The 15,629-nt window shown below is 39.7% G+C and overlaps 1 protein-coding gene across 1 annotated transcript in view; it reads left to right on the forward strand.

The window, feature by feature from the left end:
* The window catches only part of LOC126472697 (ubiquitin carboxyl-terminal hydrolase 34), a 529,852-nt gene that overhangs the window by 205,237 nt on the left and 308,986 nt on the right, over positions 1-15,629 (forward strand). Inside the window, exon 21 of the mRNA XM_050099952.1 lies at positions 4,744-4,935. Coding sequence (XP_049955909.1) covers positions 4,744-4,935 — 192 coding nt within the window. The remainder of the gene's footprint in view (positions 1-4,743; positions 4,936-15,629) is intronic.

Consider the following 15,629-nt stretch of genomic DNA (forward strand, 5'->3'; position numbering starts at 1 on the left):
ATTCAAAAATGTATCACAGTGTACCATTCACTGAAACACAACATTATTAATTGCATAACACAACACTGACTTTGAGACCGGGATCACAAACTCCTCCAGTTGCTGGAGTTGTCAGAAAACAAATGAAAACCAAGTAAAAACATAACACAAAATTGACTTTGACTCTCCTGTACCATTGCCCAGGAGTAGAATATTCAAAGGTGCTCAGAGTGGTACCCTGGACACCGATACACTGGTGCACTTGTTGAATGAAATAATTGTTTACTGCTTCCAGTGTTGCCTGCTGAAGAGAATTACAAGCAAGCACGATACGATCCTCCATGTCCTTTGGAGTTGTTGAAATATCGTGGTAGACAACGTCTTTAATGCATCCTCAAATAAAAAAGTCCGGAGGATTTAAATCGGGAGACCTAACAGGCCATGTAACTTTTCCTCCTAGACCAATCTATCTGGCAGGATACCTTCGGTTCAGAGCACGACGTGCACACAAGGCATTATGTGCTGGACATCCACCGTGTTGATACCACATAAGCATTCTGGTTCTTAGCGGCGCTTCATCCAGAAGAGGAGAAAGAATTCATCTGAGGAAGTTGGCATACGTTGTGCCATTTAGACTACAATTAATCAAATAAGGGCCAATAATTGTAATACCAATCATCCCACACCAGACGTTAGCTTGTCATTGACGCTGATGTTCAACCTGTCTAAGCCATTGCGGGTTGTCGCTGGACCAATAATGCTTGTTCCTTGTATTTACCTGTCCTTTGTTTGAGAAGGAACATTCATTGGTAAATAGAACATTGGAGAAGAAGTTCGGGTTGGCAAGGATTTGCTGCTGTGCCCACCAACAGAGCCGTACACGATTCTGGAAATCATTCCCATGCAATTCTTGATGTAGGTATACGTGGTAAGGATGGAACCGATGACTTGTAAGAATACAATGTACATTGGTTTTAGGAATGCCAATCTGGTATTCAGGCCGTCGTGTGCTCACATGTGGATTCATAGCAACGGAAGCGAGAACAGTAACTTCAGCAGCTTTGTCTGTGCAAGTGCTATGACAATTGCGTTGTCATGGGTTGATACTTTCCGTTTCCTGAAGCAACAAGACGAGGAAACATCGGTCGTGAAGGTGGATTCGTGTGAGGAAATCGCTCTCTGTACAGTTCCACTGCCTGTGTAGCATTTCGCCTCCCTTCAACAACAACAATAAAAGAAACGTTATATCGATGCAGTTTGTAGGAAGGATATTCTTTACTGTATGCATACTCTACACAACGGTATTTAAAAGGACTGAACTACTGTACTAAGTGTACCTGTACACAAGAAAACAGTATTGCAATTACTGTTCTGCTAACTTATGTTCCCCATAGATGAGTAGCATTTCTACCTTCAATGCATTAGTGTACATTCTACTCACACAACTCTTCAACGGATGATGGTTGATGGAATGACGGGCGTGCATCCTACTTATGTTTACATTTGTGCTCTGTCAACGTAATAATGTGGATGTGTTCCATTACTTCAAGTACCTGCACTAAGCACTGGGAGTGTCAACGTCACTGTTGTATTATGTAATTAATAACATTGTGTTTCTTCTTCTTCCGGGGTTTCGTCTTCCATGGTGTTCGTGGGTTCTTGCATTTTTGAATAGGTTTTTAGGAGAGGAAATGAATTACCGAATAAAAAATACATGGTGCCATTTAAAAAAAGTTATACTGCTGTTTATAGCTTTGTAAAAAACAAAGCTATAACGAAGATAATCGTGCTGATTGATGTCCCCCCTGATCACCAAAGAACATTTGCTTGAAACATTTTGTAATTTGCATCTGGATAAACAGTTACTTAGGGTGGTCAAGATAAATGGGACACCCTGTTGTATATACCTGCACATCCAGAGTTCTGGCCTTGCAGGCTCCGTGTCATGCCCAGTGGTGGGTGGGGGGGGCTGGCCCCAATAGAGCTCATATTTTGGCTGGAGGGTGGAATACTGGCGTAATTTTGTAAGCTATATTGCCAGCAAATGGTATGAGAGCGGTCTTTTTTTTTTTTTTTTTCCCCCCCCCCGGGGTTTCATCTTCCATGGTGTTCTTTGGGTTCTTGCGTTGTAGGGATGTCTGACCTTGTTGGCAGGTGTATCCATTTTCGTGGAAGATAGATGCCAGGTGTCGCAGTTCTGCCTTCAAACTTTGTTCATCTGAAATGGCATATGCCCTGCATACAAGGGAGTTCAGCACGCTATTCTTTTGCAAGGGATGGTGGCAGCTGGAGGCATTTGGATATAAATCTATATGAGTTTGCTTGAGATAAAAGCTGTGGGCAAGCGAACCATCAGATCTGTGTTGAGCTAGAACATAAAAAAATGGAAGTTTGCCATATTTTTCTGTTTCCATGGTAAATTTGATATTTTCATGGGTGGAGTTTGATGTGCAAATAATTCCCACACTTTTTCTGGTCCACATTGCCAAATGACAAACGTATTGTCGACATATCAGAAGAAATGGACGGGTTGTAGTTCCTCACTTTTCGGTGCTTTCCCTGTGAAGTTCTCCATAAACATATTTGCTACAACCAGCAACAGAGAGTTGCCCATTACCACTCCATCAGTCTGCTCATAGTACTGTCCATTGAAAATAAAGTAAGTTGATGTTAGGACGTGTCTTTAAAGCTGCGTCAGCTCCGAGCTGAACATCTCGTTGATTTATTTTGTAGAGTCTTCTAAGAGGATTCGAGTGAAAAGTGAGACGACATCAAAACTCACAGTAGGCTTATGCAACCTCTACTCTTTCAGCCCACTGATGAAATCTCCCAAGATCCGGAAGTGGTGTATGCACTTTACGACATAAGCCCGGCATTGAACATTTATGTTGTAAAGTGTACACGCCAGTAACTGGCTGATATACTGAGCCCTTATGTCGGAAAGTGTACACATCACATACGGAACTTGAGAGATTTCATCAGTTGGCTGAAGGAACTGAGGCTGCAGGAATCTGATGTGAGCAGCACAGCAAGTCAGCAATAGCAGAACGCTACATTGAGAATGGACGTTCAATGAATTATCAGCAAACAAAAGTTTTGGCCAACATGAACAAATTTTGTGACTCCATTAGTAAAGAAGCTATTGAGAAACGTGATCAATAATTTAATAAACAGGGACATGGGTTTCCAACTATGTCAGGCATGGGAGCCAGTACTTAGCTCAATCCCCAGCCCCTGCCTACCGCAGCTGCATGTCCCCCCCACCACTAAGCATGGCACAGAGTCTGCGAAGCAAGAACTCTGGACCAGCAGTTATATATATTGGGAGCACACCAAAGATCCGTCATTCCATCAGTAGGAACCGATGAGCTCAGCAGTTTGGTCCCATAAGATCTTACCACAAATTTCTGAATTTCCTCATTCCATCAGTACCACCTGATGTTGGTAGAATGGTTGTTCACCGAAATATTGTGGACCTTCAACGATTGCATCCAATAGTACACCTGACAACCTTGGAAGCATCATATATGCTGCGAAAGCCTCAGATCACATATCAATGAATCTGTTTATTTACTTTTATTTTTAAATTGAAATTAGCTTCCTCTGGGAACAGTATGTCATCCAACTTGTGTGTCACAGATTCTACAAACAGAACACGATGATATGGTTAGTTGTTGGTGAGATTTTTGACAGGTACTGTTTATGTGTAGTGAAAATACTCATTATTAATATATGTCTGACTCCATTTTCTGGGAAGGTGCGGCAAGTACTGTGCTCTGCACTCTTAATGAACAATGCTTTAACAGCATTTGATGTTGCTGCCTTTACAGATAATTTTAGTCGTCCAGCTTTAGGTTGGTCTGTGACAGAGCCAGTTTCACAGAATTTCACTTGAAGTTTCACCATTATACTGTGGGTAATGGATGATCCATCTGGGTGGCACTGGTTGAACTACTCAGCAGTAATGTAGAGGACACTGCCCTCTACTGATATCAGGATGCTCTCAGTAGGGTTGGTGTGAGTTGATTCCATCAACTTTCACCTCACCTGTAAGGAAGAAACATCTATCGTAACTCGAAAATGAATAAATGTGTGCTCAAGTAAGACACTATTGTTTTTCTTGTGTCATTCTTACCTGTTTTAAAATGTCATGTGCCTCCTTTGTGTTATTATCAGGTGCAGAATTTAAAAATGAATGTAAGAATTAACATTTTATTGTGTACTAGAGTAAAGCATTATGCTTATGCTACAGCAGAGATCCTGAGTCGGCGATAGGCACAACAAAACTTAAAGCTTTCAGCTAGTGGCCTTTGTCAACAATAGACACATATATGAGCGCCCGGACACACACACACACACACACACACACACACACACACACACACACACACGTATACACACACACACACACACACACACACACACACACACACACACAACTGCAGTGTTAGGCAACTGTTGTACTCCATCTTGGATTTTCCATTGTTTGATTTTTTGAATTATGCTTATCCTTACAACATACTAAATATGCACTATATGAAACATAAACACACAAAAAGTAGCAATATCAACAGATATACAAATGAACACATTTTTTTGACTACAATTAAATAATAGTCCTCTGCATAAACTCCCAGTCGATATTTACTCAGATATTGAACCCCCCCCCCCTCCACACAACAAAATGCTAGTTTCTCTCTCTCTCTCTCTCTCTCTCTCTCTCTCTCTCTCTCTCTCTTCACCACTTCCAATTTTCTCTTTCAGCTTGTGTTTGTGTCTGTTGGAGCCTCCCGTCAGCAGAAAAAACGTGATACAGCAGGTGATATACCATCTGTACTGCCTCCTCCACCTCGTGAAAGCCTACCAACTTTGTTGTTACTGCAACAACCTTATTTTGAACAACTGTTCAGTCTCATGCAAACATTATCGAGCATGAAGACCCCTGTCAAAGGAGGGGTAAGTACACAGAGTCACATGAGATTTATATTGTTTTGTCTAATTAATTCTGTATGTGAAATAACAGTAAATTACCTTCTTTCAATGGATGCATTAGAATATAATAGATATTTGTGTTCCAGTACTTACTACAGTTGCAGTTTAAGTGAACCAGATAATCAAAAACTCTTTAAAATTTTGACAGAATGTTTTTATTTATCATTCAGTATTCATATTGCATGGGAATCAGTTGAAGTTTTAATTTTCAGACATTGCAGCAGAAGAAAATAACAAGTTGAAACTGTTAACCTACAATGTTTACTACAGGCAGATAGAATATCTGTGAACTGTGACCTTTTATTTTAAAAGAAACTGAAATTGGCCTCATATAATTCGGTGACAGAGTTAAAATATCTCCCCTTTAAATCAGTCCACCAAAATGTCATTATGCTTCTTCCACCAAGAGACTGAGAAAGATGGTGTAGTGAAGCCTTTGGGTTGTACTTGGGAGAAGCAGGTTTGCTTTTCACAATATATATAAATGACCTAGTAGATAGTGTTAGAAGTTCCATGCAGCTTTTCGCGGATGATGCTGTAGTATACAGAGAAGTTGCAGCATTAGAAAATTGTAGCGAAATGCAGGAAGATCTGCAGCGGATAGGCACTTGGTGCAGGGAGTGGCAACTGTCCCTTAACATAGACAAATGTAATGTATTGCGAATACATAGAAAGAAGGATCCTTTATTGTATGATTATATGATAGCGGAACAAACACTGGTAGCAGTTACTTCTGTAAAATATCTGGGAGTATGTGTGCGGAACGATTTGAAGTGGAATGATCGTATAAAATTAATTGTTGGTAAGGCGGGTACCAGGTTGAGATTCATTGGGAGAGTGCTTAGAAAATGTAGTCCATCAACAAAGGAGGTGGCTTACAAAACTCTCGTTCGACCTATACTTGAGTATTGCTCATCAGTGTGGGATCCGTACCAGATCGGTTTGACCGAGGAGATAGAGAAGATCCAAAGAAGAGCGGCGCGTTTCGTCACAGGGTTATTTGGTAACCGTGATAGCGTTACGGAGATGTTTAATAAACTCAAGTGGCAGACTCTGCATGAGAGGCGCTCTGCATCGCAGTGTAGCTTGCTCGTCAGGTTTCGAGAGGGTGCGTTTCTGGATGAGGTATTGAATATATTGCTTCCCTCTACTTATACCTGCCGAGGAGATCACGAATGTAAAATTAGAGAGATTAGAGTGCGCACGGAGGCTTTCAGACAGTCGTTCTTCCTGCGAACCATACGCGACTGGAACAGGAAAGGGAGGTAATGACAGTGGCACGTAAAATGCCCTCCGCCACACACCTTTGGGTGGCTTGCGGAGTATAAATGTAGATGTAGATGTAGACCTATCTATCGCAAGAACCCTGATTTTATTTTACTGTAATCACTTTAGACAAATATTGGGTTGGCCAACAAAGCCTTGGCAGATATCACTGTCCACATCATCCCAACCAGAGCTTTTATTTCTTCTGTAAAACTTTAATAACAAGAAGAGGTTTAATTTTAGTTTTGCATTTTCCTTCCAGCAAGACGTTGGCGTTAATTCCCCCTCCTTTGCTACACCAAGGAGCACTAATTCTTCATTTGTTTTAAGATTAACAGAGATGTGAGTAGAGGAAGATATACAATGGGAAAAATAGAAAGAAAGGAAGAAACCAGACTACTACTGTTACTTTTGATTTAGGGACAATAAATTGTAGAACTTTAGTATTGAAACTAGGTTAGTGGGTTTGGAAGAGGAGTTTAGGATGCTCACAGGGGACATAACAGGATTATCAGCCGTGCAGCGAAATAACAAAGAACAGATAGAATTAAAATCAGGACATGTTTTACTACAGTGCAGCAGAATCAAAGAGTAGACATTCTTGTGAACAAGAAAATTAAAAACAGCAATACAATTACCTCCCATCACTGTTTTCTGTTTTGAAGTATAGTTTTAACCACCACTGGACAGATGTACCTGCCATGGTTTCACCAGAAGTCCTTCTGATGTCAGTTTTTGGGGTTCTTGTAGAGCTTTCACAGTTGGCATAATAGTCATGGAGCACATGAAGTCTTCACTGTGCATTTACTGTGGAGGAAGTTCCTACTTTATGCCATTACCCCTTTTCACATGACTTCAAAGAGTTGGACTTAATGAAGACTAACACATTAGTTTTTACTGCTGATGTAATTATTTGGGGCTAAATAGAAATGGAATTACAAACCAAACTAGAGGTATGAGGACTTCATGAAAATGGGTCTTAAAAAGTCAGTAAAACCAGTTAACTTGGTTATATAAGTCATGTAGAAACTCTCCAACAGCCCATTTAATAATTGGAGATGAGGAGATAGGAGCCCCACACCAGGTCTCTGTGCTGAGGCTGGAGAAATGCCACTCACCATCCGGTGGCAACTCCTTGTGGGCTGTCATGCATGCAAGTTTGTAGCTGCTCCTAATTTACTAGTGTACCATACCATTGCTCATCCAGTTATACAATGCCTTTTCTCCAGTCGTCCATGAGCAACAAGGCCATTTGGAATCCAGAGGAGCATGTGCTGGATGCTGAAGTCCCTTGGTGTGGTGCAGATACACCCCCAAATCAAACGTTTTAACCGACTGCCACCCTGTTTACTGCAGAGGTCCAAAGTAATTTCAGATTTACTGCAGTGTAGGAGAGGCTGCAGTCCTGCATATGTTTTAATACGTTATTTTAGCTGAGCATTTCAACTATGTAGCTTTATTTGTTGGTGGGTGTAAACAGGGGCTCCATTGATTGTCCTGTTGTTTTCCCTGATCATGTCCTCAGGATTTGGTTCCCTCAAGAGTTTACTGTCTTCAAAGTGGAATTATACACTATCTTGCAGACACTGGAGCTGATGAGATGCATTGTGAGTGTTAAATTCCTCGTTTGTTCTGATCCCTAAGTGCCCTTGATTCTCTACATCACATGGACCCAGCAGATAAAGTCGTCCAGAATATCCAGGATGTCCTCCTCTACATATAAACGCTGCAGAAGAAGTTTTTTTTTTTTTTTTTTTTTTTTTTTTTTTTTTTTTTTTTTTTTTTTTTTTTTTTTTTTTTTTTTTGGTGCCTGTGCACTTTGTATTAAAGAGAGTGAAAGGAGCGGTGTAGCAGCCAAGGAGGCATATTGTGATCCTTGGATACTCCAGCATGCCGTCTCCGTACATGCTATCCTCTCAATGTTGAGGTACAGAATCTTTCGTCAATGGGAAGAAGAGTGGCTGGAAGTGACAGAAATAAGCTGTGTCTAGTAAAGTCATGAATTCAACAGTGCGGCTGTGGTGTATTTCCTCGCAGCCTCACAGACAGGTTGAGGTCTGTTTTATTTGTCTCTGTATAGGACACAGTCCTATGATACTTGTGGTATGCCACATTTCAGTGAACTGTATTTTGTATTCAGGCTAGAGGTCAGCAGCTATTTTGTCAACTGATGTACCTTCTGTTTTAAATGACAGTGACATGAATGTGAGTAAGTATTTTTGAGCTTTATGCCATGTCCAGCTTGTTCTCTAAAATGTTACGACAATGTTTTTGATGTGTTATTGGGGTGGCTAGCTCATCCACAGTTTTTGTCAGCTAGCTGTGCATAGTCCTGTGAATCTATTTTAGCTTTCCTCTTGTCTTGTGTTTTAAATGGCAGTTTTGGTACATGTGACCAATTTTTATACATGATGGGAGAGAGTGAGTGTGATTTTATCAATCATTGCTTTTTATTTCTTTTATCGCATTTTCTACCTTTTAACCCCCTTTGTTTCTACTAATAATGTAAGGGTGCTGATAACCTCATTGTTGAGAGCCCCTCTTACGCACACGCACATGCATGTACTAAGAGATCAAAAGGGGGTGAGTATGAGTATAATATTGTGGACTGCATGCTTTACGAATTGAGGCACCACTGTTATATCAGTTATAAGAGGCTTCCTTCATTCCTGTTGTAGTTCTGCAACTATGAAGAGTCTGAGAACTGTGGTCATGCGGTCACTTCATACTCCTCAACTCGTTCTCTCTTACTGCTCTTACTGAAGTATGAAGGAGTGTAAGGCCAGTTGTGACTTACTGTCAGTACAAAACCACTGACAAGGCGAAACAATGGTTGTCAGGATCAGATGGCCTTTAATGAAGATGCGTTTTGTGAGACTGTGTAAGGTGTAAGACAAAATTTGTTGATACAGTGTACACAATTACAAATGTGTTCCATTAGAAGAGGAGTGATGTCTAGAACAAGTTTCATGCTATAATCCATATTTCACATGAAAAACAGACAAATTTTGTCATATTCAAACAATAAGGTTGTATTCTTGTTTGTTACATGTCCTCCATCAGATAATATATGTACTTCATATACTAACAAAGATATAGAGGGGTTGGCCAGTACTTACCTCAGCTCAGTACAGCCGATAGATATATATCGGCTGTACTGAACTGAGGTAAGTACTGGCCAGCCCCTCTATCTCTTTGTTGGTATTTGTTTCACATCTTTATATGAGATTTTCCATTAATCAATATATGTACTTCATCATACAAAAACTGGCCATGGAGAAACATCCCTCTTATATCCCTGTGACCGAAAAGCGTGCTATTTCTGTTTCTTTGGACATGGCAACTTGTCTTTATGGGTTAATAGTGAGTTGGGTAGCTTATCATTCATTTCTGTTAACTTTTTTCAAGACCATTATAAATTTATTTTAATGATTAATCACCATTAAGAGATTGCACTTCATCCTCACATCATGTTGTCTGGAACTTTCATCACAGACTCGGTAACATCTCGAAAGTGGCTCAACTCTTGCCCAGTCTTTCCTTCTCATCCCATCAGGTAAGTCTCCCCTGACCTGGAGTACTGGGTAACTTTATTGAACTCTACCCCTGTTTCTAAACCTCTCCAGTCCTTTTCCTTCACCCCTCTTCATTCCTCCTTCTGGTGGCAGAAAAAGGAGCCACTGGCTCTGAAAGCTTGCATATGTAATACCTATTTTAATATGTGTGTTCTGCCGCCACTGCTTGATGTATAGATATTTTATGTGTCCGACTGCACTATATTTTCAAAAATTGATTATTTTTGTTGATGTAACGTAATTGTTAGGCTTTCTCTTAACATATAATAAGTATTAAAATAAATTTAAAGCCACCTTCGAAAAAGTTATATATAGTGTGTGTATGTGTGTATAAGCAGAACAAAATTCACAGTTAACTGATCAGTCATTAATATTTGTATATAATAATCTCTATGCCCAGTTGTTGCTTATGTTATTTAGGTCAGACATTTTCCTACCTTGCAACATTTCAAAATGGCTATAAAGCTGAAATCATGATTATCTTAAATAAAAGAATAGTAATCTACAGTCTAGTTGTGGAAATTTCTGTAAAAGAGGTCGCATGTGTAACAGGAATGGCACGAGTCCACGGTTATACTTGAAAACTCGTGTACTTGCTCTCCTTTCTGAACAAGTCGAGTCCACTTGCACTGTTAAAGTTTAAAGCTAGTGCACAGATCTCATTTGTGTCCTCGAACCCCCCTCCCCGCACACACACACACACACACACACACACACACACACACACACACACACACACACACACACACACACACAAAAGAGTGGGTTGGTCCTCCATTTTGAAAATAGAACACTGTAACTTCTTAATTCTATGATGCAGTACTTAGGGGTACTTTGGGGTGAAACATTTGATCATTGAAGAAACTCAGCCGTGTAAATGAATTTCCAGTTTCCCAGATTCCATTCAGTTGGCATACTTATCTCATCATGCCTGTTGTTACTGAGGAAATGTGTTTTCAGTACTGTACAATGAGAATGAACCTATAGGAATACCATGTAAATCAAACAAGGTGTAAATGCCATGTAACCAGAACATCGGGAGCTCCACGAAGGTGTTCGTGGATGATATCTATAGGGAGGCTGCAATGCCAGAAAACTTAGTGAAATGCTGGAAGAATTGCCGATTACCTATCTTCAAGAGATACGTAACTAGCAACAACAATGTGAAGTGACTGCACACTTTTGCATTTGTGTGAAAAACCAACATTGAGTCAGTTAAATGGTTTGGTTTCTGTAGCGGCTATTTTAAGACCAGCTTGCATAAAACATATGTCGCACATGCACACTAATGTATAAACTAGATGAGCACCATGCTTTGGACCAAATAAGAACAGTCTCCAGGTAACAAAACTGAAATTCCTCCATTTTTGGCTACAGGAAGCAAAAATAAGTAAAATAAAAAATGTGAGAGAATAGTTACGGTTGTGGAGGAGCCTATTGGAGACCTTCGAACTGAAGCTGTTGAATTGTATATTTTTAAAGGGTCTTAAGTCAACCAATATACATTTGTGAGAAATTGAGAAAAACCATTTAAATTGCCTAATAATTTTGCATACACATCTTTATTGGCATTGCTATGTTATATGATGCCAATGTGGTTCTCTGAAAACCGATTGAATTTTTAATGTTACAGTTTGGAAATGTAATTAATCACTGAAAGCTGGAAACTGGTGCTCCACGCTCCCTGTCCCCCTTTAGTTACATGCAAAAGATACTGAAAATGAAAATGCACTCTCCTTTTTTTCACGTAAATCTGATGTTGATTATATACAAATAACTTGTACAGTTCTACATTTTAGAATACTAAAGACTCATTCTGCAGGAATAATTAGTGTTTGCCAGTCCATTCACTTATTGCCTTGGGCATCCTTTGCAGGTGACTTCAATATTTCTTCATAGAAAGAGAGGTGTTTGTAGGCAGGTAATGTTGAAGTTTTTCCAAGTTGTTGATTGTATTGGACTTAATTGGAACCTTACCAAATGGAGATGCTAATTTTTCTGGCGCAGGCAGTGGACCACATTTTAGGCCCAGAAGAAAACTGTGACTAATCAGTCCATTGATAATTGTCGAACCTATAATACAACCCTTTCTTGTGTTATCAGAAACAAAAAGAGCTGGTACAGAATAAATGTCAGCTTCCCTCATGTTCCAGTGCATTGAGTTTCTTCAGAAATTATTGTCGTCCCGTAATACATGTGCCACCATGACTCGAACATAGTATTTCAGTAGCAGCAACTGCTGTAACAAGAAATTTAGCTGGTTTCAAACTTGTAGGTATCACTAATGTGACATCATGCACAGCAAACGATCTGTACTGTTTTTTTAGTTTCATTTTTATAATGCTGAATCTTTGTCACAGGATGAAAGACTGGTGTCCTCTCAGTGGAAAGTAATGTTGAATTTAGTTAAATCTCCCAGAATCAGTTAGTTATAACAGAAATCTGCTGGGAGTGTGATTTGTATTCCGAGCTGAACTGTCATTTGAGAAGATTGATGCATCTTTGCTTTTAAATGGCATGAGCTGTTGTCTGATGCCCCTATCAAAATTACGTTGTTTTACAGAATCTTGTAGAATGTACACAAACTGACAACGAACTGATACCATATTAATGTCAGTGTGTGTAGTCAACTATGTAGTATCTGAAGCAATAGAAATCTCAAAATCACAAAATTCCGGACTGATACCCTTTTAAAAATATATGATTCAGTTACAGTAAAACAGATGTATGAAGAGGGTGTCTCCCTCGTGGAACTATCAGACTTACTTGCATTGAAATGTTAGAGAGCAGAGATGAAGACCTTGTAATGATTTGGGAATTGCTTCCTCAAGGACCTTAAATTTTGAGATATCATCTAGCGTCAGTAATGAACAATGGCAATGTGAGGATAAGAGAAGTTGTAGGAGACTCATCTACTACCATACAAGGCTTTCTGAAGTGGATATATGATGATGATTACACTAATGGTTTCTCAGATGGAATAGCAAGACAAATTTTGAAAATAAATGAAACGGTATTGCATGGAAAGCAGTTCATTGTATTTAACAATGTGCTCATATTGTGATGATTATGTAGAAGAATTACAGGGACTGATTATTTACAAAAAGACTAACGAAAAGATGATGATTGGGGATTTAATGGAAACATAGGTCAAACATTTCAAAAATGATCATTCAGTGAGAAATTTTGGTTATGAAAGCAGAAATGACAGAGCTCATACATTAGTAAAATTTGCAAAGAACAATGGTTGTCATTAATGCATTCTTCCAGAAGAAAGACAAAATGAAAAAGGTCCTTAACAAAACAAAACTAAAATAAAATAAAATAAAAAATGATTACACTGAGTCAAACAATAAAGAAATTGTATGAAATATGATGGTCCTGAACCAATTTCAAATCAAAAGTTCTTATTGTCTCCTGAGAGGCAGCATAAAAATAGATAAGAGCATTGCTATTACGGTATATTGATAATTTTTACTTATGGACCGTCTGACAGCAACTGAATAAAACACAATTTTAGTGCCATACGCGTTTCGCCTTCATTTTCTGCAAGGCATCTCAGACGGTCCATAAGTAAAAATTTTCAATATACCGTAATATTACACGCAACTGAGGAAGACAGGACTATAAAAGTTGAAGACGTCAAGAGCAGTGCTATTTTTCATCGACAAAGTAATTTTTTACGATGTTGAGAACTTGGAAGAGTGCCAAAGATATATTTCATGGACGTGAATTTTTTATTTCATTTTTTCGTGTTGATAATTGCAATACGAATGATATCCGTGCAGTTTTTGGTGGGAAAAGTGATGTCATTGACTGTTTCAAGCATTTCGATGCTGTGGCAACCGTTCTCGATAACTGAATCGCTGGCAGCCAGTTCGACAAGCATGTAGTGCCCTCGCCCGCTAATAGTGGGTGATGGTAGTGCTAAACGGATATGCATATGCTCAAACGCCAAGCTACCGATAGATGTCTCTATGGTCCCGCAACCATGATGACGTTGACGACGTCATGGCTAAAAGCAGACGGGTGGTATCCCATGCTTCAGTTATAAGTAATTTTCGCTGAATTATATCCAATGTCGGAGTACCCTCGAACTTTATTTTAGAAAAAAGGCACTGGATAAGAGAGTATTGGTCGAGGGGGCGAAATTAGACATCTTAAAAATGAAAATTATACATACATAGGACCAAAGGAACACTTATCTAACAAAGGTGTTACGACAAAAAGCAAAGAAGTATTGCAAATCTAAAATGAAATAGGGTAGCTATTGATGAGTAGCTGAGTATTTTCTTCAAGCGGTAATAAGAATGTGACAGTTCTGTTTAATTCAGCATAATCTGTTTGGAAATGTCATCAAGAGCAGAAATTGTTGAAAACCGTAGAAGTACCTGGAAGATAAAACTGAAACTGCTGTTAGATGGAGAGCACATTTCATTTCGCATCAGTTCGAAACCAGCAGCAGAGAGAAAAATGTGAAAGCATTAAAAATTGCTTTAAATGTTTGCATAGTTAAAGTGATGAATCCCCATCAGGGGCTCAGCATTCATTTTCTGAGTACAGACTTGGCAACCCCGGGGTTATTGAGCTTCAAGTTGGCAGAGGGTAGTGTTGAAAAGCTTTCACCATTCTATATCCAAAAGAGCTGAGAGGAAATCTATGGCTCTTTAAAGTCAGTCGAATGCTTCTGAAATGGAACATTGCCAATGAAATCTTCTTGGACTTCCATCCGCGAATTATCGATGCTGCTAACCGTATGGAAGCCCGAGAAGATTTCATCAGCAGTATACACCGGGAAAGCCTACATTCACATAAAAGTGGACTAGTGTTAGTGGAAACTTCTAATTCACAGCAAGCAGTTAATGTGCAAAAAGCTAGATGTCTTGGAAAGTATGCAGTAGTAACAGAATTGTACAATACCTTGAACTACAGCTAAATTATTGTGACTTCCAGAGAAGTTGTCATTCCCAGAGAAGAACTGAAAAATGAATCGGCCCAAGAAGGCATTGTTGATGTGCAAACTATAGTGAAGATGGTGGATGGCAAGCTAATGAAATCGGACTCATTTATACTTACACTCAACAACACAAAACTTCCAGAGCATATCAAGGCAGATTTTCTTTACCTCAGAAAGTGGCATTATTTCCCAAATCCATTGCACTGTTGTAAGTGCGAGTGCTTTGGGCACAGGCATACTACTGTTGGATGTAAGAGGGAAGCCACTTGTGGCAAATGTGGGAAGGCTGCCCTTGAAGGAGTTGGTTGTTCATTTCCTGTGAAGTGTGTCAACTACTTTGGGGCTCACTGTGTCTGGAACAGGCAGTGCAGTGTCTATCTTAAAGAAAGGAAGACACAGGAAATAAAAGTAACTAAATATCTCTCATATGGAGAAGTCAAGAAGATCTATAAGCCCATGCAGCCCCTGACATTCGGTACCTCCTTTGCATCTGTTTGTAAACAGCCAGTCCCTAAAACCGATGCTTCTACACAAATGGGGGTTACCAGTGTCAGAACTAGTACCTGTATGTGCCAGTGTGCTTCTCCTGCTGCAGTTATTTCAAAGCCCATAGCTGCAATCAGAACTTCGGCCAAGGCTGTGGTTGCCACTGTTTTGGAGCTCCCTGCCCCTCCAAAGATTCTGTGTGGTCCACAGTCCAGTACTAGTGCTGCTGCTGCTGCTGCTGCTGCTGCTGCCACTACCACTACCACTACCACTACCACTACCACCACCACCACCACCACCACCACCACCACAGCCATGGTTGTGGCCCAAAAACCCACTCAGGATAAAAATCCAAGACAAAGTGTCAACCTCTG

Source organism: Schistocerca serialis, chromosome 1, assembly GCF_023864345.2.
Source record: "Schistocerca serialis cubense isolate TAMUIC-IGC-003099 chromosome 1, iqSchSeri2.2, whole genome shotgun sequence".
Classification (NCBI taxonomy): domain Eukaryota; kingdom Metazoa; phylum Arthropoda; class Insecta; order Orthoptera; family Acrididae; genus Schistocerca; species Schistocerca serialis.